Source organism: Dermacentor variabilis, chromosome 11 (assembly GCF_050947875.1).
Source record: "Dermacentor variabilis isolate Ectoservices chromosome 11, ASM5094787v1, whole genome shotgun sequence".
NCBI classification, from domain to species: domain Eukaryota; kingdom Metazoa; phylum Arthropoda; class Arachnida; order Ixodida; family Ixodidae; genus Dermacentor; species Dermacentor variabilis.
This window is the reverse complement of record NC_134578.1, coordinates 126,705,344-126,732,522: the sequence shown is the minus strand read 5'-3', so window position 1 is coordinate 126,732,522 and position 27,179 is coordinate 126,705,344. Positions and strand designations below refer to the sequence as shown.

At 43.5% G+C, this 27,179-nt stretch overlaps 2 protein-coding genes across 2 annotated transcripts; one reads left to right on the top strand and one right to left on the bottom strand.

The window, feature by feature from the left end:
• Positions 1–2,201: 2,201 nt before the first annotated feature.
• LOC142563515 (uncharacterized) lies at positions 2,202–4,665 on the bottom strand. Its single transcript, XM_075674062.1, has 3 exons — positions 4,445–4,665; positions 2,695–3,031; positions 2,202–2,242 (listed from the first exon to the last, which is right to left on the bottom strand). The coding sequence occupies exons 1-3, from the start codon at positions 4,562–4,564 to the stop codon at positions 2,202–2,204; spliced, it is 498 nt and encodes a 165-aa protein (XP_075530177.1). The 5' UTR covers positions 4,565–4,665.
• A 2,129-nt stretch (positions 4,666–6,794) lies between these two features.
• On the top strand, positions 6,795–15,745 carry LOC142563514 (uncharacterized). The gene is made up of 4 exons (XM_075674061.1): positions 6,795–7,513; positions 7,925–8,016; positions 15,456–15,684; positions 15,726–15,745. The coding sequence occupies exons 1-4, from the start codon at positions 7,330–7,332 to the stop codon at positions 15,743–15,745; spliced, it is 525 nt and encodes a 174-aa protein (XP_075530176.1). The 5' UTR covers positions 6,795–7,329.
• The last annotated feature ends 11,434 nt before the right edge of the window (positions 15,746–27,179 follow it).

The window sequence follows — 27,179 nt, the reverse complement described above, 5'->3', positions numbered from 1 at the left end:
ATAAAGTAAAATATAAACATAAAGTAATAAAGCAAAAGAACCAATGTTCTGCTGAGACTCAAACCTGGGTCTTTTTTAGTGGGAAGCAACCATTCAACCAAACAACATAACTTATCGCAGCACAACTACTGGCATTACCATCTTCTGGCTTATTTTTTTGGAAGTTTCTTCTGCATCACTCCACCATGACACACTGAAAACAAAAAGTGCAATGCATGAAGGAAGAAATAAATTCACCGACAATCAGGATACTCCCTAATGCAGAATTGGAGCACAGCTCTATACATGTTTTCATTTCGCAATATATTGGCTGGCACAGACAATCAGTCTTGTGCAGCCCACTGCAAACAGAGTGAAGTACGGCGCGACTGCCTTGCTAATTTAGAGATTGCGGGAGCCAGCGTGTGTGTGACGCGTGCTTGCGAATCACAGCAGCAGCCGCCGGCAGACCTCCTTGATGACGCGCACTACTCTGGCACCGACTCGTAGCCATCATCGCTACACTACACTTTTCTTCTCATGCCTTCGCCATACCCTCCTCCACAGCCTTCCTCCTCACATCTCGTCCCCTGCTGCAGTCCGTATTCACTCTTTCATTCTTCGCTGCGGTCATTTGCTCAGTTACGCCAACGCTCGCCGCAGAACAAGCGCCTACGAGCTGCACTCTGCAATGAAGATGTGCCCTTCCTGAACAGGAAGCATCTGCAACTTGTAGGGCAGTAGCTCCTCTATGCATGCCGTCTCTGATCTCCGAGCTAAGCACGCCTACGCCAACCAAAGCCACATCGGAGAGCAACCACTGAGATTTGTTCCATAAACGAGGGCAACGAGACCTAAAATTACATGCGAGTTTCGCCACACTTTTTGCAATGCATCTAGAATTGTCGGCTTACGAAGACCATTGAGCTTGTAATTGCAGCAGCATAGCTTAAACTCCCGTTCCATGCACAGGCAAAAGCACTTAACTTTTCTGCTGACCTACACACTAGTCCTAAAAAGGGCTTTCAAGTACCTTCTGAAAAAAGTACCTTCTGAAGAAGATACAAACGGAAATTGGCTCAGGAATACTAATGTTCCTGTGGCTTCATAGCATGCTGTCATAATGCCATCACTGATAGGTTCAGCTGAATTGTATGTTCTGCAAGTAATAAATTTGCAAATCGTCTGGCTGAAGCCACAAATTAATCCATGGGTATCATAGCGCTATAGGACACAGAGAAGACGGAGGCAACAGCATGAGCGCTTGTCCTGTTGTCTCACTCTAGTCTGTGTCCTATAGCGCTATGATCCCCATTAATGTATCTAACCAACTAGCACAACGAACCATACTTCTAAGCCACAAATAATTTGCTCATACGGAGATAAATTATGTTAAATTCCACTACCAGTTCTCTAAAGAAATGTTCTATAGAAAATGTCCTGTAAAAAAGAATATATACACTGCTTTGAGAAAAACTAGTCAAAAATTGCCCAATGTGGCATAAAAACATTGCAACTATCCAGACCACTTAGTAGATGGGAACATATGAAACAAAACTTCACCCACCCAGCTTTTCCATCTATCAAGATAGATCTCCAGCTCTAGCCTCAGTGCTGGACAAATAAATACACTTTCTATGATAAATGTGTAAAGTTAAGCTTGCACTCAATTTGCCCTCCACTTGCTGGTTCATAGTACTCACTTAATATTTTTGCTTCTGTTGCCAATAAGAGTTTGACAACACCAATTCAAAGTGCTTTGTAGCTATGGGCACTAAGTACCATGCATGCACTCACCTTCTACAGCTGTGCCTCTCTCCAAACACCAACTACAGCCAAAGTAGCCGTTGAATTGCTTCATGTTCAGAACTGCAGCTCTAGCTGGCGAATCAACACAGCAAGCAACTGCATGGACCGCTGATTTAATTCGTCTTCCACCATGGGACCATGTAAGAGTTCCAATATTGGCAAGCTCTTCAACAAATTTGCCAATGAAAAGATGCATTGGAGGGTGAACTTTTGAAAACCACAGAGCGCCAATTGCTATATTTTGCCACCGGACTTGAGCAGGAAGCTCGTTCAAAAGAATTTGAATTGGCCAAATTGAATATTTGCTCGATTCGAAAACTGGTGCACCATCTGTATTGAAGCACAGTGTCAAATCTGACCAACTCATATTAAACTGTTTCCTTATGCTTCTATACAAATCACCGTCAGTGATGTCACTGTATGTTCCTGGTATACAGCGTCGTGATGCCAGCAACTGCAAGTTTTGAAGCAGTGCACCACCAACATTCTTCAATATATCTAGCATCCGCTGCCTCATATCAAACATCAAGAAGAAACTCCCAGAATGCTTCAGGCTCTGAAGCGTCTTCTCCGTGCCACATGACTGACAAGTCACCGACACATTTTCTTCAGATTTTGAGAACTTCCCCAAATATTCATGACAAGTGTGACAAAAAAAATGTAGCTTTATCAGTTCTTTCTTGTCTTTCCAGAGCTTTCGGAAGAAATATGTGCTTCCAGGCACTACATTGCTTCCTAACAGGGCATTTATCAAAATTAGCAGACCTCTAATTTGAGCCCACGTCAGTCCAGCACTGACAACATAAGCTAAGATGAGCAACAGTGCCTCTGCCTTTGTCGTCGACTGCGAAGGGAGCGTTTCCTTTGAGAGTTTCAAGAAGTACTGCTCAGGGGCGTCATCCAAACCGAACTGTTCCGTGTCACAATCTTCGGCTGCACTGTCACCTTCGCTGTCATGTTGCACCTGTGTATGGTCGGCCTCTTCTTCGGTTTCAGAGCTGACATCCTGCATGGCAACACTGGGAGCAGGAACAGAGCACTCATCTTCGTCTCTCTCGTCTCTTTCACATGTGTTGCTGGCATAAGGCATTGGCGGTTCATCATCAAGGCAGCTAGCAGCCATGTCTGGTAACATGCTCAGGTTGCCATCCCGAGATGCATCTTCAGAAACACTGGCTGTCCGATGAACTGGAGAGTCCTTTGCACAAACAATGGTCGCTGCCTGCTTGTTTGGTGCAATAACCTGGAAAAAAAGGCCTTCCAGTTTTAATTAAGTGGTAATTACTTTTACTGCGTACTGGGCAGATAAATTACAGTGGAAGTGATGTGTAATAAACAGAATTATCACAACTAATAATAAACAACACAAAGAATAAGTAATATAATTGATATCCAAAACATTAAAAAGGGTCACACAATGGAAGGCTCGCTCTGGGCTGAGGCTTCCCTTGTTCAGCCATTATTAATAATTGATATTAAAATATGTGTATAACATGCTGCCATATAATCAGTTGCAAAATACTCAATTCAGGTGGTTCGTAAGGCATCTTAGAAGCAGGATATTCTAAGTGCACTCTACACAGAATCGTATGAGAACATGACACTTAATATAACCTGGATTAATTTTAATTGCTGCGCTCAAGTTCATACCGACATGAGCAAAGGATGAAATTATGACAAAATGGAGAAAACATACGCCCATTGGAAGCAACACAGTGATGCTGTTTTGTTGCATCATGTGCATCAGTTTAAAATACAACTAATCCTGTTTTCCAATAATACAAATGGCTGCTGACAAATCTCAATGCCAAGGATACAGAAAGCTCCCCTAAGCTATCAAGCTAATATAATACAATTTATTATATTTTATCACAATTGTGTGCTTATTTATTTGTTAAATCAAGGAGTGCACAAGTACTTCGAAATGCAAAGATCTGACGGCAAGGGAAAGAATCCAACGAGTTGGCACAATCCTGCAAAAGGGAATTGATGCACTGGCCTCTTGGGTCGATGTGCTAGTAGCATGTGAAAGAAATGTATTATATTTGAGGGCAACAATTACCTACATTGTCACATGCTCAGTTATTGCTTATGCTCATTTGCCTACACAAGCAATCGAAATCAGAGAACTTTTGCAACTGCGTTGTCCATTCTAGATTTGTTACCAGAATATAGGGCACAGCAGCAATTCTTCTGTGGTAGTTCAACGCGTTCAAGCCCAGTCTTTTGTTTAGAGCTTGAGAAAAAGAGACGCAATTCGCTGCGGCTCAGCTACGTCGTGATTTTAAGTGACGCATTCTCTCTTTTGACCCTGGTGGTCGTCTGATGCTCTCGCAGTTGCTTTCACCGTTCTAGACTAGAGCCTTGATCGAGCTCTGTACGAAAAACTACACAGGACTGTTTTTACTTTCTGCCTGCATCGTAAAGCGGCGCCGCGGCAATCGTCATGGGAGCCGTGGATTAGGGGCCCCGCCAACAGTCCTCGGACTAGTCAATAAAGATGTTTATATTTCTCTGCACAGAACTCGACTTTGTGCTCGGCTGCAGAACGCCACAGCCACTAAACCAAAGTGGCATGTCAAAAACTGCCTACCCCCCCCCCCCTCCACCCAAAAAGAACTTGTTATAATCACTGAATTATCAGTATTGCACGTACCTTGCTAGCGCTGCGTGTTTTCGCTCGCTTGGCAATGCTGCTGAGGGTCTGCTTTGGTACTTGATCAGTTGAGTTCGGTTCCAAGTACCGCCTGTAGCGGCCTCGCGTCTTCTGCGACATGCTGCGCGCAAACACTAGCAGAGAGCAGGCTGGGCCTGCGGCACGCTTATTACTGCTGCTGCAAATACTTGCGGGCAAACACAACTAAGAGCTAGCTTCACCTTCGGAATACCACGAAACTTAGTCGAAACCCCAAAAGGAGGCATGTACAAACCGAACCACGCGGCTGACTATCCAAGATTATGGAGCCATGCGTGAGCAATGGATATATATTGTGTTTTGTGAGATGGAAAACATTGATGGTCGCCACCTGGCCGCTGCTTTTTTTTTTCTTTGCTAGTAAACATAAACTTGTTTCGCCGCCCGCCGTCAGCTGCAGAAAGCAGCGTTTCAGGGAGGGCTTCCGCGCGTTGCCCACTCCTGGGACAGGCGAATGCCCTCCTTGAAACGGTGCTTTCTGCATCTGACGGCAGGCGGCGACACAAGTTTATGCTTGCGCAGAGACGGCAGCAGCTTGCATTCTCATATGTGCAGTATATTTGCACTTTTTTTCATAAAAACCAAACAAGTAAATGTGCGAAGTGTTATACTAAATGAATTCGATGCAAAAATGCGATCGTTCTGCAAAATTTGAGCAAGAACAGTGCAGGGATGAGCAGAAAACCTTTTTGAGAACGCGCGCAGCGAAATATTCAGGACCCTGTACTTAGGCTGATGCGGCCACTTATTAGCGTTTCTCTCTCTTACGCTCGTCTAGTATACCTGTGTTGAAACCAACAATCGGCATGTCGTATAAGCTCACGTCGAAATCATGCCGTCGTCGTCACGCGATGGTCGTCACCGTCGTCTTGCTGATGTCGTAATACGCACGCTCCTGTCAGACACAGAGCTATTCGTATTACACAAATATGTACCTGGTAACGCTTTGCGCAATCCAAAACGAGCCCGCTACATGCAAATGTTTCGCATAACGTTGATTCCCACCGTGCGTGGGATGAACCAGCCCGATTCAGCACACTTGTGGATATCAGTGTAATTATGCACACTATACCGAAATTATAAGTTATCCTTTATAGTTCTTTTACATGACTTTTGATCTGCGTTCTGTAGATTATACGATGTTGGCGGAAATCACAGAAGTCAAGATACATGTGCAGGGTGCTCTAAACGCTTTCCACCACTTTTGCCGATCATCATAAGTTGCAGCACTCTAATACATACATATAACTACAGCGCTGCACTCTCGTATAATCAATTCTTCCCAACACAAGTTCCATCATTAATGAAATAGGGGGAGTCGGGCCCGTCACAGCAGCATATGCATTGCTATATCTCGCTGTATAAACAGCTTCCTGAATGTCCACTTGTATAAGTCGTAGGATTGTATACCTCCGTATCACGCATAAGTATTCACATGTTTTGTACAAACACTCAAGCATGAAGCACTATGCATTATTGCTCTTGGCTTGCAAGAACTAAGCTTGGTTCATATTTTTGAAATGTTAGTTGTTCGCTCTAGAATATTGAATAGCTCTTAAATATTGAACCCTTTTCAAAAAATAAACCAATTGTGAGTAGCGTTTCCTCGTCGTCGTGTCGTCTTTTCACCGTGTGTTCTTCCTCTTTAGCGCTACCATCAGTTTTAAAGAATCGCTGTAGAAGCTTGTGCATGACCATATATGGAAAAGTTACAGATTAACAACCGTCAAAACCCCGAAGCTAGACTAGCCCGTGCGCTATAACAACAACCACGGGACTGGGAATTAAGCCAGGGTTTTTTCGGGAGGACAACGAACTAGAAGACCGCAATAGTAATTAAGGAAATTAAAAAAAATAAGAAAAAACGCAGGAACAAGAAAGAAAGGAAGGGAAGCAGGAAGAAAAGATGTGTTTGAGGATGGTAACCGGGCGCATCCAACGCAGCGTAGGTCGACAGTCAATCGTGCTTCAAGCGCTGCACGCTTCACAATTAAAATATTTCGAGGATTCACGATCGAAACACCATGTAGCTTACCAAAAGTGAAATAATGCAGAAAAGAGCAAGCAAGTTGTGACTGCAAATGTGTGCCAAGCATAAAAGTTGTCTTCACTTTTGTGTCCAGCTGCATCAGTGTACACGTGCAGCGCCCTAAAAAGTGTTCACTGCCAACTTTCAAAGGAGTAATTTCACGACGTGGCAATCGCACTTCCACAGAATAATTGCATTTTCCCTATTATTATTAGCTATTGTCGCTGTTGTCAATTGAGATAAACTTAAATGTATAAGAAAATCATGGGATATATACAATGCCATATATACAGAGTGACCCGTTATGCAATATGATACGAATACCGAATTTAGAAAAGAAATTCATCTCGCTTTTATTACACCCACTCACCTTGCCGTTTTAATCTATCTTGCATGTAATTCTCGGAAACTTCCCGTTCGTTGTGCAAAATTAACTTTTGACGCAGATGTAACGAAAGTCTGCATTAAAAAAGAAAGATTAAAAAAGTGCAGCCAACATTTCCTAACCTTATAACGGCATCATGGTGGCTCATTTAGTGGGGACACCTGTTTCACATTATTTAGCACGCGTTTTGAATGAAAAGGCTCTATTGTGCGTCCCGCAAACAGCTACACTAGCACGAAAGCAGTGTGGCACTTTCGTATGTTCGCGCCTTGGATCACATGACATTGGGTAATGTCGTCAATAGGACGTCACATCTCAAGCACGTGGTATAACGTGAACACGTGGATCTGACAAGTGCTACTCTCTCAGTGACAGTTCGCTTGGTTCGCCCGTGCCTCCTAGCTTGCCGCCACTGATTTGAGCTGCGTGACAATGTTTGCGTTCGTGCAATACGAGTTCGATGGCAAGACGGCTGTCGTCAAGCACTGCGCCATAAGCGACTTCAAGCCCAAGAACGTTGCCGATTTCCAGCCAACCAAACCTTACAGCGTTTACTGGCCTGGAGACGACAACACAGACGGCGACTTCTATGAAGCGCGAATCCTGCATCTCACTGGTAAGTGACACGTCAAGCTCCATTCGTACCCTTTCGTAGTGATGTCATGGATCGAAGAGCGTGCGTTGTGTATAGGCAGCGGCCGTAGTGACATAACTTAAGTCGGGAAGCAGCTTATCTAGACCTTTTCACACAATGTGTGTTACGCCTCGAAAGTGGCGGTAGCATTACCTGTATGTGCATTCACTTGGAGTCTTTAATTTTCAATATACGCTATCGCACAATGATTGCACCATGAGCATTTCATGTAGGCGTGCTTCAAAACGGCTGTAGAGTCTCCAAAAGGCGGCGTCTTTCCTTGGATTGTAACGGCGTTGTCGTGCTTGCAGGAACATTATGCAAGTAGGCCTTGTAGGATATTTGTGTCTGCGTGTGTTTGGGTTGCATCCCACAACGTTATATTATCTGCAGAATCGATGGAGGAGATGCAGGCCTACATGGAGAAGCGCCCCAGGAAGGTTTTGGTGGACTTGCCAAAAGGGCGAAAAAGGAGCAAAGAAAAGGTAATAATGCCTTGTTGATAATTGCATTTGCTGCATGCAAGGCAGAAGGCTAGAGCACTTAATATTATGTGCTGAACTGCCTTACGTCTTCAAAACGTAATGACAGTGATGTCCAACCTGCACGGAAGTCAATGTGATTGCATCACACATACTACAGCGAAAAGAATGGTAAAAAAATTTTAGGAACACCTGCAAGGAGGAGGAAAAACTTTATTTGCTCTAATTGGTTAGAAATTAGCGGTGGCAGATGCGGTCGGCCGTCTTCACGGTCTTCTTCCCCATCTGCACAGGGTCGACGTCCCTATTCCAGGGCACCACTGAGGGTGGCTACTCGGCGAGCGTGCCTTACTAGTCCATGCTGGACTTTCGGGTCGCTGCTGGAGAGCACCCTCTCCCACTGCTCCGCACTCGGGTCTTTTATTTGAAGGAATTGTTGATTCTGAACGCATTCCCATGTAATGTGATATAAGGTGGGCTTGGCGCCGCACCAGGGGCAAATGTCTCTATACTGGGTGGGAAACATCTTGCTTAGTGTGTTTAGGTTTGGATATGTTCCTGTCTGCAGCCTCCTCCAAGAGGTTGCTTCATGCTGATTTAGGCTGTTGTGGGGTGGAGGGTATTTGATTCGGACCCCCTTATAGTAATTCAAAATGTCTGAGTAGCTTGGGTTGACTGGTATGGGTTCCTCAGGGTCGGTGGTTGTGGCCGCTCGGTTTGTGTGCTCTCGAGCTGCCTTGTCCGCCCTTAGGTTCCCTTCTATTCCAGCGTGTCCCGGTACCCAGAAAATTGTATGCCTGACTTTGTTGTTAGCCCTGCAGGAGCGGAGGATGTGAAGCGCACTGCGTCCTATTCTGCCGTTCATGTAATTCCGACACGTAGTTTGCGAGTCGGTGAGTATTGTTAAAGACCTTTCGGATCGGTAGCCCTCCACTGCCGCTAGAGCTACGGCTATTTCCTCAGCTTCCGTTACCGAGCAGTCCTTCATTGACGCGCTGCTGATCTCTTTGTAGTCCTGGCTTATTACTATCGCAGCTGTCTTTACTATGTTTGTGCCTCTTTGCTTGGCGTATACTGCAGCATCTGTGTATACTGTTGTGTTTTTTGTGGCCAGGTACTTTTCGACGTATTTCGCCCTTGCGTCCCTTCGCGCCGTGTGGAGGTTTGGGTCCATGTTTTTGGGTAGGGGGCTAACAGTGTATGTTTTCCGATATTCATCAGGAATCCCCTCCGTTCTTTGGGTTTCTTTGATTGATTCCGCGAAGCCTAGCCTTATTAGCAGTTCCCTTCCCGTTTTGGTCTGCTGGAGTCTCATGAGCTGTGCGATACTTTGGGCTTCTTTTAATTCTTCGAAGGTGTTGCTTAAACCAAGTGCCATTAGTTTCTCTGTCGATGTATTGTTCGGCAGGTGAAGTGCTGTTTTGTACGCTTTGCGTAAAATTGTGTCCGCTTCTTGTATTTCCTGTTTGGTGCAGTTGAAGTACGGGAGTGAGTATGCGACCCTGCTGACCACCAGGTTGCCAACCAGCTTAAGTGTGTCTCCTTCTTTCATCCCATATCTCTTTTGTGACACCCGCGTGATCATGCGTGCTATTTGGGTTGTTGACTGCTTGAGTGTTTTCAGCGTGTGGGTGCAGCGCTGGTTGGATTGCACCCACATTCCAAGGATCCTGATTTGTTGGCTTTCGGGTATCGGCTGCCCCTTTAGCGATATGTAAGCATTCCGCGTGCTAATTAGTGATAGTGGAATAAGTCAGTAAGTGATGCACCACCATTCACTTAAACCAAGCACTTTCCACCTTCATAACACACTGTAGATGTACTGCAAGTCAATTTCAAAAGCTTCACATCGCCTCTAAGACAACAGTGTACTGATAAGGCAAAAGCAGACAGTTGGGCAAGTTTGCATGGTGACAAAAGAAACAGCTAGAAGAGACAAATGCGATGAAAGCGAGAGGGTGGAGTGCCCACTCTGAACTTATAACTGATTCAAAATCTTGTGATGTCTGCAGGAGAAAGAACAGAATGCAAACACAATTTTATTCTTAATAATGTTTTAGTTACTTTGGCAGCTGAGATCAGAAATTTTTTCATGGTAGGTCACAGTACAAAGCCTTCACAGAATAATTTTACTATGTAAACTGCAAGCCTTTTTGTAATTGAAGCCTTATATATAGCATTGTGCATGCATAACATACTCCATATTACCAAATAGTTGTCTAAATAGTAAAAAAGGTTTCATGTTCTAGTCCATGCAAGCTCTCCCACATAAGCTGCTGCATGCACAGGTATATCAAAAGCAAAAGCAGTGATTAAAATAATGATATTTAAGATGCGCCACATGCATCTTAAAACAGTTGTGGTTGAATCTGTGCTGCAAGTTTCAGTAACATGTAAAGTGCTTTATCTATATGTGTATACATCATCATCATTAACCTACTTTAAGTCCACTGCAGGATGAAGGCCTCTCTCTCCGATCTCTAATTGGCCCCTGTGCTGTGCTAACCGATTCCAACTTGCACCTGCGAATTTCTTAATTTCATTACCCCACCTAGTCTTTTGCCGTCCTCGACTGCATTTCCCTTTTCTTGGCACCCATTTTGTAACCCTAATGGTCCACCGGTTATCTAACCTATTCGCAACTTTCACAGATGGTAGCGACGCCATGCGGCAGCCGTCGTAAGCCTCAACGAGGGGATGCCCGCGTTTCGTAGCCGCGTCGCCCGTGTTCAGTTAGTGTGGTGCGCTGGAGCCTTTGTTTTGTATTTGACTGGGGTCCCTTTTTACAGCGGTATTTCAGAGCTCTGCAGTCATCTACGCAGCTGAGGCACAGGTTGCCTTTCGCAGTGATACTGTTTTGACGGGTTACGTGTTTGATGAAATGGGCAAGACGTACAAAAGCAACAAAATGTGCTGTGTGCCTCAGTGCACATGCCGTGCAGTCAAAGGCGAGGTAAGCCTTCACTCGTTTCCTTGCGAGGAACCAATGAAAAAGGAGTGCGCAGTGAAATTGCGCATTGGGAAGCCTGTCACAAAAACAATGTGTTAAGTGCATACTCTTCGAGAGCTGGCTTCTCGCACGCTTTGCCATATCTCGTGGCGTCGTTTCCTTGGAAGTTTTGCGTCAGCAGTTTTTCAATTTTGTTTTGCCAGCTGTTTGTTGGTGATGGCGCAAATCTACAACGTGTGGCACTTGCTTCCTGTTATTCTGAGCATTCGCTCTCTTTGCCACTGTGTATTATTTTGCCCAGCAGTCTCGGCACAAATTCTAACTGCTTGTGCTGAGCTCACAGCAAACGTGTCCTTATAAAATTTTGCTAGCTGAGCACTCAAATGGTTCATATCAGCTCTGTAAATTCTTAACTTGTCCCAGTCTCTGAATGCGACTTCATAGAAGAGAAGTTCCTCAAACTTTTGTGCATGCTGGTTGGTGAGGATATGCACAATCAGGTACGGCTCACAGCCTGTGTTGCCTGCTTGCTTGCCTGCTTTGCAAGAGCAGTGGCCCTGTAAGAAAAAAAAATGTTGCGCCAATGCAGGACAGGCACTCTTCATGTTATGTGAATAAACGTGACGTATTGCGCTTTCTCCCGTTTCATTGCGTATCTTTTTTCCTTTCGTGCTGCCTTCGTGCAGTATTTTCTTTGCGGCTTTTTGCATCTGGGCTCCAAAAAAATATTCATGTAAGTACTGGAAGAACCACTTTTGGGGTGTGGGCAGGCGAATCGAGTTCTACGGTTCATCGGAGAATGACCAAATCGATGTAATGATCCTACGGCGATGAAATCAGCTTTTCGGCATCATTAAACGTTTGCCATGTGCTGTACGACTGCATAGACGATGCTTTAGCAAATGAATGCGAGCGAATACCCTTTGTTTACTAGTGCATAAAGGCAGCATAGTTTGCCAGGCAACGCGAGGCAAGGGTTCGGACACCGAAGCCGTGGCAGTACACGGGGCCCCTCTTAACGTGTAGCGGTGCTCACAGCCGCGCATCGTAGCAAAAATGCAGACGACGTGAAGCAGCAACTCGTGGTCCCTTTACGCATAAACCTGTCTGCCTGGAAACGCACATGTGTCAGACGCACTTGCAGGCTGAAGGGCGCAGCCATGTGCTCGCGTGTTCAAACTAAGAGTGGACGACCGAATATGTAGTACACGTATACCATGCCACACGTACCAGCAGCAAGCAATTCATTTTCACGGAGCGTTGGGGCCCGCTCACGCCTCTGCAGTAAACGCAGTGAGCTGTTTTAATTTCTTGAAGTGCGGCCACTGAAGCCTATTCGGCGAGGGACTCGAAAGAAAAAAAAATACAAAGCCAGTAAATAGCACATGTACCCATTTTTATGGTTTCGTCGCTCCTAAATTCGAGCCACAGCTCGTGCGGTTTCTGCCGCACTTGTGATGTTTGCAGGCACATTCCTTGGACGGTGTACTACGAGACTGTGCATTCTTTCAAGCCGCAGCAAACGATGTGTCCTGCGTTCAACACTTCTTCACCTTCAACCAGTCACCGAACACGCGTTTCTGAACCCCCAATGTGGGTCATAATACATCCCAGAGTCAGTGGTCTTTGAAATGAAGACATGACAATACCACGCTGCGGCCGGAAACACTATGCGATCCGATGCAGCGTGTACAATAGCCGGTGGCGTCTGCACGATCCCCTTAACGACAGCCATATTGAATTTCGAGTAGCGCCACCTATAGGCGGTGAAAGTTGCGAATACATTACATGCCCCAGCCAGCTCCTTTTTTTTTCTCTTAATGTCAATTAAAATATTGGCTGTGCCCGTTTGCTCTCTGATCCACACTGCTGTTTTCCTGTCTCTTAACGCTACACCTATAATTCTTTGTTCCATCGCTCTTTGTGCGGTCCTTAACTTCTTTTCGAGCTTCTTTGTCAGTCTCCAAGTTTCTGCCCTATATGTTAGCACCAGTAGAATGCACTGATTGTACATCTTTCTTTTTAGTGATAATGGTAAGCTTCCAGTAAGAATTTGAGTATGTCGGCCGTATACACTCTACCGCAAATTTATTGTTCTATGAATTTCTTTCTCATGATTTGGGTCCCCTGTGAGTCCTAGGTAAACATATTCCTTCGCGGACTCTACAGGCTGACTGGTGATACTGAAATCTTGTTCCCTTGCCAGGCTATTGATGATTATCTTTGTTTTCTGAATATTAATTTTCAACCCCACTCTTGCAAACTCTCTGTTAAGGTGCTCAATCATTTGTTGTAACACGTCCCCAGTGTTGCTGAACAGGACAATGTCATCTGCGAACCGAAGGTTGCCGAGATGTTCGCCGTTGATCCTTACTCCTAAGAGGTCCCAATTTACTAGCTTGAACACTTCTTCCAAGCATGCAATGAATATCATTGGAGAGATTGTGTCGCCTTTTCTGACCCCTTTCTTTATAGGTATCTTCCTACTCTTGTGGAGAATTAGGGTAGCTGTGGAATCTTTGTAGATATTTTCCAAGATATTTATGTAAGCCTGCTCTAAACCTTGATTAAGTAATGCCTCTATGACTTCTGGTATCTCTACCGAATCAAGTGCCTCTTCGTATTCTATGAAAGCCATGTAGAGAGGCTGACTAATCTGCAGGTTTCTCGATTACCTGATTGATTACATGGATGTGATCCATTGTACAGGATCCCTTCCTGAAGCCAGCCTATTGCCTTGGTTGACTGAAGTCCAATATTGCCCTTATTCTATTGGTGATTGTTTTGGTAAATATTTTATATAATAAGTAAGCTAATGGGCCTGTAATTTTCCAATTCTTTAACGTCTCCTTTTTGTGGATTAGTAGAATGTTGGCATTCTTCCAGTTCTCTGGGACCCTTGAAGTTGAGACATTTCGTATAAAGGGCCACAAACTTTTCAAGCATGTCTCCTCCATTTTGATTAAATGAACTGTTATTCAATCTTCTACTGCCACTTTTCCCCCGTTTCATGCCTTGAAAGGCCCTTCTAACTTCCTTGCAAGTTATAGAAGGAGCCTTGTAACCTGTTCATTACTACTTTCAATGGAGATATCCTGGCTGCTCTGGGTATTGTATAGGGCAGTATAGAATTCTTCCGCTGCATTTACTATATCTTCTATATTGCTGATGATATTACCCTGCTTATCTTTAATTGCATACAACTTTGTTTGTCCTATGCCAAGTTTCCTTCTCACTGATTTCAGGCTGCGTCCACTTCTTACGGCTTCTTCAGCCTTTGTTACGTTATAATTTCGAATATGCTTTATTTTCTCCTTGTTGATCAGTCTTGACAATTCCACAAATTCTATCTGATCTCTTGAGTTGAACTGTTTCATTCTTTGTCATTCTTTTATTAGGTCCTTCACTGCTTGGGAGAGCTCACCTACTGATTGCTTTGGTGCGTTGCCTCCCACTTCAATTGCTGCTTCTGAAGCAAGCCTAGTTACGGTCTCATTCGTTACCTCTATGTCATCTACATCTCGCTGTTCTAAGGCTGTGCTGTAAAAATAGGTGTAGCTGGGCTGGCGACGTAATGCGTAGGGCAGATACCCGGTGGACCATCAGAGTTGCAGAATGGGTGCCAAAGGAAGGGAAGCACATTTGAGAATGGCAGAAAGTTAGCTGGGGGATGACATGAGGTAAGTTGCAAGTTGAATTTGGAATCGGCTAATGTAAAACTATCATGCTCCACTCTTAAAAGCGAAGTTTAGGCATCCTCAAAGTTCTTTATTTACACAATACTGCGAACCTTGCTTTTGGTCCTGGCTGAGAGGGATGAAAATATAATCAAAATCAGTATAAAGAACGGCAAACATCATTAGAACAAACATAAAACCAAGTTTGTACAATATATCATATACATTATGTAAAATATATTATGAAGTGCCTTTTCGAAGTCATCACCCAATAGCATGCTCACTCTGTTTATTCCAAATCTGCCGGTAGCCCTCAATGATTGGCAGAAATTATTTTGTGTCGTGCCCATTCTGGCAGTCGTTGTGAGCAATCGGGTTCATGGACTACAACTTTGCTATCTGCCACACACGGTTTAAACAAAATTCTTGTATAGTAATAGAAACACCTATTGTATGTGAATTGGTTAGTTATTATTGGTGTTATGAGTGTACCATAGAAATCCCAAGTCGTCATCATAATATGAGCACCTTTAACTAGCATGCAGCAGAAATATGGAATGCAAATTCTAGCTTTCTTTTGTTTGTGAGTGTAACAACATCTGCACCACATCTGCAGAAATATCATTTCAGCTTTGTTTTTATTGCTTTTCACATTGAGTTGGTTATTGTATATAGCTTTGTTTGTGTTTTACTTTTATTCTGCAGTATGTAGGTAAATAAAGTCGTGCTGCATTACACTTAACTGTTACATTCTGTGCAGAAAGTGGTGTGCGTTCATTTTGCCAGGGCATCTATTGTGCCTTATTGAACTGCAGGTGGAGCAGTCCCAAAAGAAGTTAAGGACTCAAGTACGCGAGAGGTCGGAGCTGCAGCTGGCGGACGAAGTCCTGCAGGACGATGAGTCTGACTTTGTCCCGAGGAGTGCATATGCAGCTTTACAGCTGCAGCTGCAAGCTGTGCAAAATGAGCTGAACAGCTTGCGCGCCCAGTTCACTGAAAATGCTCAAGTAGTCTCCTCGGCGCAGCAGGTTCCTGAGGATCAAGGCAGTGCCTTGCCAAGAGGCACTTGCATATGTGCCGAGGAGCACTACAAGGAGCTGAATGAAGAAGTGCGGCAGCTTCGTGCCAGGAACATGGAGCTGCAGAAGACACTCTGTTACAAGCTTTTTCAAAGTGGTGAGTGTTTTCATTTCTTGAATTTTGGATCATTACGGTACTGTTGGGAAATTCGCACGCCAAGTATGAAGTTGATCCCATAAAAATGTTTAGGGCCCCATGTGACATACAGTGTAAACAAATGCAGGATATTTCATATTTCTGGTTTAGTTGAGGCTATTGGTTCCTGTCTGTGTTGCCTGGTTCACTTCAGTTATATTTTCCCTGTATTATTGTTTTTCGTGCTTTACTGGTTGCAGCTGTCTGGTGGCATATTGTCCTGAGGAAGGTCAATCTGCCATGTGCTCTGGATTGAGTGTATTAGAAAAGGCCTATCGACTAGGCCACTTGACTTGGTAAAGCCTGGTGTTGGGTGCGAAGTAGAATGGGCAGCTCAGGATGGCAGACATGGCTTAGAAATGAATATTTACATATGGAGTTTGGTAGCAGTACATGACATTGCACCAACTTTACTGCTTTCAAGACTGGACCATGCTGTAAAGTGTAAAATAATGCATTTTAGGTGGAAATTAGTCATGACAGACTCTACCATTGGTAGTTTTGCACTCATTTGATTTTTCTATGAAATATTCTTTCCATTGTGACATTCCTGAAAATACTTTTAAAAAAAGGCAGGCTTGAGCAATTTGGAGGACTTTCATTGTGCATAGAGTGACCTGGGGGGAGATATTCTGTAAGTGTCCACCTATTGGACACGTCCATTTCTTCTGCTGCTGAAGTTCTGATTGGCCAGGGGTCGCCTGTCTCCTTCTGATGCATAGCCCAGCCCAGCCAATCGGAACTTCAGCAGCAGACAAAACGGACATGTCCCCTAAGTGGACACTTAGAGAATACCCCCCCCCCCCAGCAGTATCGTCAAACCTCAATGTGGACCTAGTGCTCACTCCTAAGGGAAAGTTGGAACGCAGAAATTGTAATTGATATTCGGGACAGTCCTGCAAATTCTAGGAACCTTTGTGAGCCTAGCATTGTTACTGCCATCTGATCATGCTAATGCAGCAAGAAGCACTGAAGCAATGTTTGGAATTTTGGTTAAGTGGAAACACGTAGGAAATGCTTGAGATCCTTTTGCTATGTGATCAACAAAAGTCGGACAAGAGCTCTTATCCATTCTTGAAGCATCGTCTCCAGCCTGAGACATCTGTTGTTTGAATGCTGTTAATGACTAGTGGAAGTTTATGTATGTGGCTTCAAAATGCATAGGAACAGAAAAATCATTTTTCTCGGTAACCACTGCTTCAAGTTTGATTAGGTTTACTGCATTTAATAAGAAACGTTTATCTAGGGACTGCAGCAAGGGTATTTTTATTAGGCCATCAATTTTTCATATGAATTGTTAAAAATTGCAGAATTTCAGAAAATGAGAATATCAAGCTTACAACTTTGTAACTCGACAACAAAAAAACCATTTCACAATTCTGTAAATTTCACCTTATGACATATAAATGGGACAAGGTTGATGTATTATGTGCCTTTAATTTATGGGTTGGACTTTTGCAGAACCCCTGTAAACATTTAACCAATTCATATAGACTGTAAAATCTTAATAAATTTGTCTGATTTAGATGGCTCTAATGGATGAAGTTTACAGAACTGTGATGTCTGCTTTTGGTGCTGAGTTATGGATTTGTAAAGTTCGTGCTTCTGTTGTTGGAAATATTTTTCACATTATATTCCTAAATCAAAATTTCTTAATCATTAGAATTTAACTCTCTTAAGTGCAGCGAATTTTATTACAATTGGTCGAGCAGATGTTTTATGAAAACGTATTTGCATTTTGCATTATTTCAATAAAGAACTTGGTGTTGGCCACAAGTTAAAGTTTCTTCTTACGACTTAATCTTTCTGTGAACCTCTTGTTTAGAGTGCTAGATAGATGAACAATACAGAGCACAATAGTAAAGCGATATGCCTTCTACAAAGAAGCTAAATGCAGCAAATTTGTAGTATAGCTGTGAAATTTGGTGCATCTGCTATGCACATGTTGCACCAGCCATGCTCTGTACACAGAAGTCGAGCTTGTTGGCATTTGCAGAGATCATTGCCTTTTCAAGGCTAATTTGTTTCATTGTTTGTTCCCCAAGTGAAAATCTGAATGAAAGGAAAAGTACAAATTGTTTTCGTCAGTTTTCTTGGTGTCTCATAGAGGGAATTGCAAGTGGTTGTGAAAATATATCAACTAGAGCTGGTGCCTTTGCAGAGAAAAAGCATGCAGATGAACTGCAATAAATAAGTGCCTCAGTTAAGAATGTACTTTTCAAAGCATTGCACTTACACCAAAAAGGCAATGTAGGGGCAAATTTGTTTGAATTTTGAAGTATTCATATTTTCTGGCCAGAAACTTTGCCTCCATGAAACAAACTATGCTAAGATAAAAAGTGAAATTGTTTTGAGCTTTAAAGGGAAGCTTAAGAGTCTGTCGAATTCAATAGGACACTCATATACGGTTGCGGGAACCTTATAAACCATGTAGGTAAAATTTTTTTTTTCAATTAGGAGCGACGTAATCGTCAGTTAAAATTGCGCTGTAGCTCCGCTCCCCGTCGTATGCCGCGTGCTGCTGCTGACGCTGACAATGCGAGCGGAGACCGGAAACCACGGTGTTGTGACAACACTAGTGTTCTGTTCCTTCGCAGCCTCCGCGACCGTGCCTGACCGTGCTTGTTTGTGCATGCGTGCCATCGTAATCTGCTTCGATCGACCCTGCATTCCTTTGTTGGTGCGTCTGCGTGTATGTAGAGTGGTAGTCAACATGCGCAGCATCAACTGAAGTGGTGGGCCGATCATGCTGGCTTTCTGTGCAGCCTACGGTTGCACGAACACCAGCGGCCGCGACGATGTTGTCTTCCAAATGCCATCAAAGACTACCAAAGAAGCATTTGCACTCATGAACACATGCAAAGAACTAGTGTCAAATTACCAAGTGCACCTTCGCTTGATACATACGTATACGGCCAGCCCTGCAATTCGGCCTGTGCAGTTGCTGCATATGGCCACAGAGTGAGAGAGGACAACTTGCCACTAGCAGGCTTTCTAAACGCAGCGCGAAAAGATCGGAGCAACAAAAACAAAGACGGCACGAGTGCGGACTGACTGATGATAACTGGTGTTGGAAGGCCTTATGAATACACGAACTCGCCCAAACCTGGATTTTGATTTACTGCGAGCTCCTTCGTGTTAGCACGCTGAACGGAAGGTGCATGTTTATCTCCCGCCCTTGATGCAGGTTTCGTTGCAAAGCGCCGCTAATTTTCTATTTGCACGTGTGTTGTAAAACAGCCTGCATGCAGCTACCATAACGCAGTGCAAATGTAGAGTTTGCATGTGCTGGAAAGCCGGCGCACGCCAGGACGCTGCACTCCCCCCTTCTCTCGCGCACAGCGAGAAACCGACCGTCTCACGTAGCCGACGGAATTCGCCGCCTTTACGACTTCGGTTACGAGTAGTGTGCGGATGGCGCACAGATGAAAGTCACTACACGTACTGCATGAACCGGGAAGCTTTTCACGCATTTAAACCGTCTTTGTAGATTGCCGACAGCTTTGGACAGCGCGCAAATGCCGACGATCGCATCCCCGCTTACGTTCCACGAGGAGGCATGCAGGAACACAACACTACAGTTGTTTGACCGGAAACGAGCTCACTAGATCGGCGAAAGATTGGCGAGATCACTAGATCGCTTTGCAAAAAAACATACTCGCCAAAGAGCATTTCCAACACGAGGAGATCCCAAGACTTCGCATTCGTTCGCGTCGAAAGCACTGCTCGCACCAGCATCGTTTGCTTCTTTGAGAGGCCGGCTCTTCGCAATCGGCTCGTACATGTAGGGAGTAACGCCGAACTCCTCAGAAAAACGCAGTCTCTCTAAATTTTCCATTACCATCTCAGAAAAACAGCACCAAACTACCTGGCACCGCGCTTCATGTGTAGCGGCAGCGGTTGGTTCGGACGAACACTAGTGTTGACGTCACGAGGCGCCCGACCAATCACAGGCGGAAACGAGACGCGCGAGCTCGGCGTGTCCGCTGCTGCACTTTTCGTCGAAATAAAATATATTTGCGCTTTCTTTCGCTCAATTTCGATACGATATTCGAATTCGGAGGGTTGAAAACTATTATGTACAGATGTTCACTCATTTTTTCTGGAAAACCTTTCATCTTCCCTTTAATGCTCATTGCTACAAATGCTAGAAATGTTTGTGTTACCACCACTTCAGTGTAAGAACTTCTAATGTATTTTGACACTGCTGTGCAAGCACAGTCAGTGTTATTGGAGATTATTGCTCTGCAGACATCTGTTATTTCCTTGACTCATATCAACACTGCTTAAACAAAGAAACATAAGGGATGAACTGGGCTTCCCAAACGCAAAAGTTGCACTAGGAGAAATGTTTGTGTTCATTGCTAGCATTGGCGAAACGACAAGCAGGAACAGCTGGCAGCACCTGTTGCTATGTTGTCTTAGTTTTCTACTCCATTCTCTGTTTTTGACTTGTGCTTTCTTGTCAATGGGCTAATTAAACATTATATGTCTTTGTGGAGTACATACTATTTCATATAGAAGTTATCATTTGTCATTTACTGGTGCCAGTCATGATAAGTTATGACATTCAGGTGCTGGTAAATTGTTGACAGCTCAGATGCCTCCTTCAAAAACCTTTCAGAAAGCAGAGTTGTCTATGCCACATCGTTCGATGTGTCAGTACGGGCGCAGCCGGACCCTGTCACCCCTTCGAACATTGGAGGCAAGTTCTATCTTCTGCTGTGTGTTCTAGTTTAATCTTCATTAGAAGCACTATTTTGTATTCCGCAGTAAAGTGTATTGAAAAAAGAAGAAAGAATGACTCAAGAAAGCATTTTTTTTCTGTATTTGATGTAGCATAAGGGCCATTATGTATCATCATATTGGACTATAACATTCCAACTGGAGTGCTTGTATAGCATGCAATGATTACATTTTCAAAGCATCATTCAGCCTTATTTTATATCCTGTGCATATGTACTGTTAAAGAGACCGTGAAAAATTTTGTATAGAACTTGGGAAATGAGCTTGAAGTTAATATAGTCTATTTCATAAATACCTCGCATTCAAAGAGTGCTTCAATGCATTCAGTAGAAGTGGACTTATTGGCATTCAAATTCACCGTTAATCCCCTTCGTATTCCTTGTGCTCCTTCAATGCCATGCACTGCAAATGCCAAGTGCACTTGTGCTCAGCGAGCTGCAGTGAGCTCAGCTAGTGGGCTCATTGCAGTACCCTGGGGCAGCCGCAGTATCTACGCTATGTAGCAGACGCAGCAACATGTAACTGTAATGCATATATGCAGCATTTGCTGCATGTACAACACTGGCTGGAATGTGCACTTGTGCTCATGTTCTCCAATCTGGCTGTGCAATGTGGTGTGGACAGGCTTTGTCCTGAAACAGCTTGACTGAATAATAGTACCGCATCGAACTTGTGCATTCTTAATTTAGCACTATCAATAGCTCAGTAGGAAGCGATGTCTGCCAAAGCCTCTAGCGAGGAGCGGCCAGGTGTGAGCACGCGCTGGCAAACGTACGTGGGGTCTGACCCTAAGTTTAATATGGTTCAAGGCTAGTTCAATATTCAAAACAAATTGAGAGTAATGGGTTTCTTCATCAAAACTAATAGCTGGGTAGTTGGTGTGGTTTCATTTTAACAAAAACCTGTATGTGAAAGGTGCGGACGAGCAAAGAAACAAGAGTTGCAAAACAGTCCCGTGTTTGTTGTTTCTTTGCTTGTCCATGTCTTTTTCACGCTGGTTTTTTGTGAAGATGAAAGTAATGAGACTCAGCGGCTACGACACTGATAAGCGGTGCGGCCAAAGTTTAATTCTTATGCCGCGCAAGAGCAGAGGATACCGTAAAAACCGGACTATAGGTCGGACCAGAATGTAGGTCGATTCCCCAACTAACAAATTCTAAAAATGAAAAAAATCTTTTTCAATGGCAAAAGTACCGAAAGACACCCTTACCTTGAAACAAATGCAACTCATGCACAATAGTGACAGTATTTATTTAAATGCTACTCTCATGTGCACCCGGTCAATTTTTAACAGTATCGCGCGACCATTGACCCGTGTGCTTGTCAGCACCTTATTAACGGCGCTGAGCGGCGAAACAAACGAGACATGCGCATGTGTACACGTGCGCTTACTTTCGCTATTTTACCGCTCTGTGCCGTGATGACAAGGTTCTGACAAACATGCGGGTCGATGGTCGCGCAATACTGTTAAAAATTGGCCGGGTGTACAGTACACAGAAGGGCACGAAGTGCGCAAGCGCTACTCTGAACCAGAGCAACGTCTTTGATCAGAGTCGTCCGAACTAGAGTTGGATGACGAGTGCTTCTCACTGCCCAGTCCAGAGGTGCGCGTGATCTCTACCGCTTTCAAGCGGATGCATTCGGCAGTCACAGGCACCGATCTTACACGCAGCTCCCGGACGAACTCTGCAACCTAGTCTTCCAGTTCTGTGGTCGGCCCTCGAAATGCCATTTTCTGTTGGTTTGCTGCTTCTGCCTCCGCCAGTACTGAATGCTCTTTTCGTATATTCCAAATTTGCGCTGTGCCGCGAGGTTTCTGTGGGCTTCCGCGCACTCAATCGCCTTTTTCTTGAAGGCGACGGTGAGTTGCCATCGGCTTCCGCTCATTTTGAAACAAAATATGAAAAAGCAGCCTTTAACTAATATAACTTTGTGACAATGTATACGGAAATTGGCGGTGCACAATGTCGCCACACCGCGCTGCTGCTGATGGCGATGGCGAAGGCGGCTCTTTACTTCATCTGCCCGTTGTTGCAAGACTTCCGTAGTTTTTCCGCCAATGTCCAGTATAAAAGACGAGGGCCGACTTTTCGCAATGATTTTTTGAAAAAAGTTCGACTTATATTCCGGTTTTTACGGTAGTTGACTTATTTCCGAAGTACGTAATTCTTATGGAAATTCGAAAGCATATTTTTGCTAACTTCAATTTCTATTAAACTGTGTTAATAAATATATACAGCAACATTAGAAACAGGTGCACTGATCTAAGCATCCTTCTTGCTATTGGCCAACAGCAGCCTCATATGGGAATGTGCTATATGACGAAATATGGCACCCGAAAAGAGTGAGAAGGCTTCTGTTGAAAAGAGAGTGTTTCAGAAAAAGGTGAATTCATGGTCTGCTTATGAGCTCCACATGCACAACACAACTGAGCTCCACTGTGCATGAATGGAAAATTTGACTGACGTTTATAGCAGTGTATCCTTTCTGCGTACCTGCCGTGGTTGCTCAGTGGCTATGGTGTTGGGCTGCTGAGCACGAGGTCGCGGGATCGAATCCCGGCCACGGCGGCCGCATTTCGATGGGGGCAATATGCGAAAACACCCGTGTGCTTAGATTTAGGTGCACGTTAAAGAACCCCAGGTGGTCGAAATTTCCGGAGTCCTCCACTACGGCGTGCCTCATAATCGGAAAGTGGTTTTGGCACGTAAAACCCCAAATATTATTATTATCCTTTCTGCAGACTGTTTTTTCACCAAGCCCAAGGGGTGGTTCAGGAGTTCTTTAAAGCAAAAAGATGGTTTTTATCCCCAAAGAAATTTGTTGCGTTACAGAGAAATTGCTGGTGTGCAGGATTCATATTAAGGCTGTACTTGCAACTTACTGAAGCACCTCTTATTGAAACTGATGATATGGATCCAGCATAATGTGCAGCCTTGCGCTCACATACACAGCATTCCAAGGTAAAGCGTCAGTAAATTTAATAACACTATGCTAGCTATACAAATTGTTCTTGCACAGGCACTTCAGCACTTTTGCCGAGCCTATATTTGCAAGAGTCTGGAGATGCACAATTAATGAAAATTCGTTGATTATATTTTTTTGTCACATTCGTTGTGTACATTTACATTGGAAATTTGAAGACGGTCATATTTGAGGACAACTACATTTTGTTTGGTTCTTATGAAGTACTTCTGTTTCGTTATATTCATAATAAAATTTGGCTCTCTCTGTGTGAATTTCACATTTAAAGGAGAGGGAGGAGTCGAAACAAGGCAAACCCATCATGTGACATAGCATATTGCGTATATCATGCCAGTGTAAAAGCCATGCAAAGCTGATAACAGCTGTGCTCCTGCTCCCAGAATGCAAAAGAGGTTTTTGCATCAAGCTACATCATATGCAGTCTTTTCCCTATCTATTAAGATTATCTCTGCCCCTGAAGGTTAGATTAGCATACTGATTATGAAATTGATATCCGGGAACACCAGTGCTTTAGTAGAATCAAAGTGAAGTTGCCTTCACATACAATTGCCTTGAAATTTCTAACACAGTTGCAAAATAAAAAAAGTTTCCAAACTTTCGTTAACTATGTGTTGGTTTGCTGAAATTGTGTCTGCTGTGAACCACAGAAACCACTTCTGCAAACATTTGTGTAGGTTGCATAAGGTATTTATTAATCTGCACTTTATCTTCGCAAGCACTGTAATGTTAAATGCAATAAAGGCACTTGCTTTGTGATCACTTTAGTAATGATGTCGCATTGCAGGAATGTATTTGTAATAACAGTGTTTCTTCCTATATGATCTTTCAGCAGTTTGTGTTTTGATATTCTAGGGTCCACAACCCGTGTTGTGCCAGCACCAAGGGTGCACTGTCAGACGGGTAAGTCATTGTCTAATAATACAGGCGATTTGCATTATGCAGTACTCATCCTGTTATGTTGTGTTCACTGAAGCCATGCATGCCCAGCACACTGATGGTACCTAAGCTACTGTAGAAGGTTTTCTTTCCCACGGCCGTCTAATTTCTTGACGTAGCTCACAAGTATTCCCTTTCTGTAGGACGTGCAAGACTCCCACTTCAGAGGCGCACCGTCCCAGAGGAGTTGGCCCAGAGAGGTAAGTAACGTCCATGTTTTAGCTTGGAGCTTACATTGTATTATGCAATGCTAAAGTGGTAGGTCAGCATGGCAGACCAAACAGGCAGCTGTTTACTACTTTTTTTCCAACTTTTGTTTGTCACAGTCTCAACTGGTGCACATTTATTCTTTTTTGTGCATCCGTTACTGTTCTGCTCTTGTGTAAGGTTACTTGATTTTCCTGACTGCGAGCACAAAGGAAGAATCCGAGTGGGAGGCAGTTGAGGAAGGAGGAATGAGGGGCACATGCTATTTGCAGCAAGTTTGCACTGTAGTGTGCTATATGTTAGTTTTCAGTGGTTACTTTTCCTTCCCTGGAGGAACACATATAGTACTTGCAATTCGGGGCACTTGAAAGAACTGCAGATACCAACCTGCCAACTCTGCTTAATTTTCTATAAAGGACAGCTGCCATGCACAACTTCAATTTTGTATAGCCTTGTACACGTGATGCTCAGGTTGTGTGTTTTTCTTCCATTGGTGGCAAGTTTTTCGACTTTCATTTCCTTCTTTTTTGAGGAGATGAATATAATAACAAACGCTTCCCCTTTATTTTAACTTTGCATTTCAGTTCTAAATTTCATAAGTTATCTGCATACTTTCTTCGTAGGGCTTTTACTAAGATGCAGAAGGGTTGAAATTCGGGCCAATTGGTACATAATTGAAGGAAAAATAAGTCACAAAACACAAAGGACAAGAGAGGTTCACACCACAACGGCTGGACTATCAACTGAGCTTTATTAGAAATGGCGTAGTCCCAGCAAGGCCAGCAGAGCATGAAAAGTCAAGTTATCGCATCTGTCGTGACCGAACTAAAAAGGCTAATTCTTTCTCAAGTAAGCGCACCGAGGTTGTACTAATGACGGCTGCATTAGTACAACCTCATTGCGCTTACTTGAAAAAGAATTAGCCTTTTTAGGTCGGTCACGATAGATGCGATAACCTGACTTTTCATGCTCTGTGATTAGTGATGCTGTTGCTGTGCATGCTCTGCTGGCCTTGCTGGGACTACGCCATTTCTAATAAAGCTCAGTTGATAGTCCAGCCATTGTGGTGTGAACCTCTCTTCTTGTCCTTTGTGTTTTGGGACTGTTTTTTTCCTTCAACTATGATCGAGCTGCATGGTTTAGTTGTACTGTACAAAATATAAATATCAGGAATATATTTCACATAAACAGTAGTGATGAAGCTATGGCTGAAAATGCAACATTCTCTTGTGTGAAAAGAAAACTACAGTGCAGTACATATTCTTTTTACATTTATACCTGTAATGGTGCTAGCTGTTTCTGAAATAAGTTTGGCAGCATATGCCACGTCATGTTACAGCTTAGCACAACAGCAGCACCATTGCCAAACCTGAAGGAAACTGTTGGCAGTGTGAAACACTGATGCACTTGTGCATTGATGTTTTGCATGCTTGATGATGTTTGTAAGGGGTGCTTGCTTATTTAAAGTGCAGCGATTTCACTTTCTATGGACTCTTTCACTTTTGCAAGTCAAACCATAATTGATCATGGCGGAAACATCTAATAACCTTGTAATTAGAAACATCTGTGAGGTACACCAAGAAAGTGCTTGAAATTTCCCATATTCAGTGCCTAATTTTCCCAGCTAAGAAAGTAAATATAGTAGAGGTAGCTTAGTGTCAATAGGCAAGTAAAAGCCATCAAGAAATTCTGTGATATGTTTAATATCAGGTGAGTAGAGAAACTAAGGAAAATAGGCAACCATCAGCTAAATGGCGGGTGTGTGTAGTCGTTGAATATAAGGGCAGTAATTATGCGAATATTTTTATTCCTCAGAATCTGCAACTGTCCAAAAGGATGCTGCTGCTGCTGCTTCAGAACCTGAGATTCCTCAGAACTACGATGCTGCAGCATCAAATTTTAACAGCTTAGAAGAGTTGGGTGAGGAATATTTATATGTTAAATGATTTGTTTCTACTAGATCTGTCTTCTGGTGTATGTGGCATTGTCAACATATTTGTTAGGGCAAGTTTTACAAACAGTGTGAATTTGTAGAAGGGAGTTGCAAGGTGTTTATCAAGATTTATTGGTGCCTTAGGTTCATACAGGGAAGCAAAGGATAAGAGGTACTAAGATAAATATTCACATTCATTTATTCTCCTAGAAAGCTGGAATTCAAATTTTTTATGTGTTTTGTAGGTTTTGCACTCACTTAAGTTGATTAGTGCGGAGATATGGGCTTATTGGTATGTCATCATGAAGTTTTTTTGGTGTAGCGCAATTAGTACATGGATGTAGAGGAAGAACAAGACTGATTGTTTGTGGGTTCTTTTCGTTATCTGTGCACTAGTTGCACTACACCAAAAAAGCACTCATGCAACTGCTAGCTTTTTGAAAAAAGGTTACACATACTGTAAAATTGATTTTAAATATGTTCTGAGCTGTATTTGCCGTTGATATTTTGCAGACGA

Coding starts and splice junctions, on each gene's coding strand:
- LOC142563515 (XM_075674062.1), bottom strand. CDS start 4,564: ATGTCGCAGAAGACGCGAGGCCGCTACAGGCGGTACTTGGAACCGAAC. Junction 3,032..4,444: donor AAACACGCAGCGCTAGCAAG/GTACGTGCAATA, acceptor CTTTTTTTCCAG/GTTATTGCACCAAACAAGCA. Junction 2,243..2,694: donor TTGTGACACGGAACAGTTCG/GTTTGGATGACG, acceptor CAAAACTTGCAG/TTGCTGGCATCACGACGCTG.
- LOC142563514 (XM_075674061.1), top strand. CDS start 7,330: ATGTTTGCGTTCGTGCAATACGAGTTCGATGGCAAGACGGCTGTCGTC. Junction 8,017..15,455: donor GAAAAAGGAGCAAAGAAAAG/GTAATAATGCCT, acceptor ATTGAACTGCAG/GTGGAGCAGTCCCAAAAGAA. Junction 15,685..15,725: donor GCAGGTTCCTGAGGATCAAG/GCAGTGCCTTGC, acceptor TGTGCCGAGGAG/CACTACAAGGAGCTGAATGA.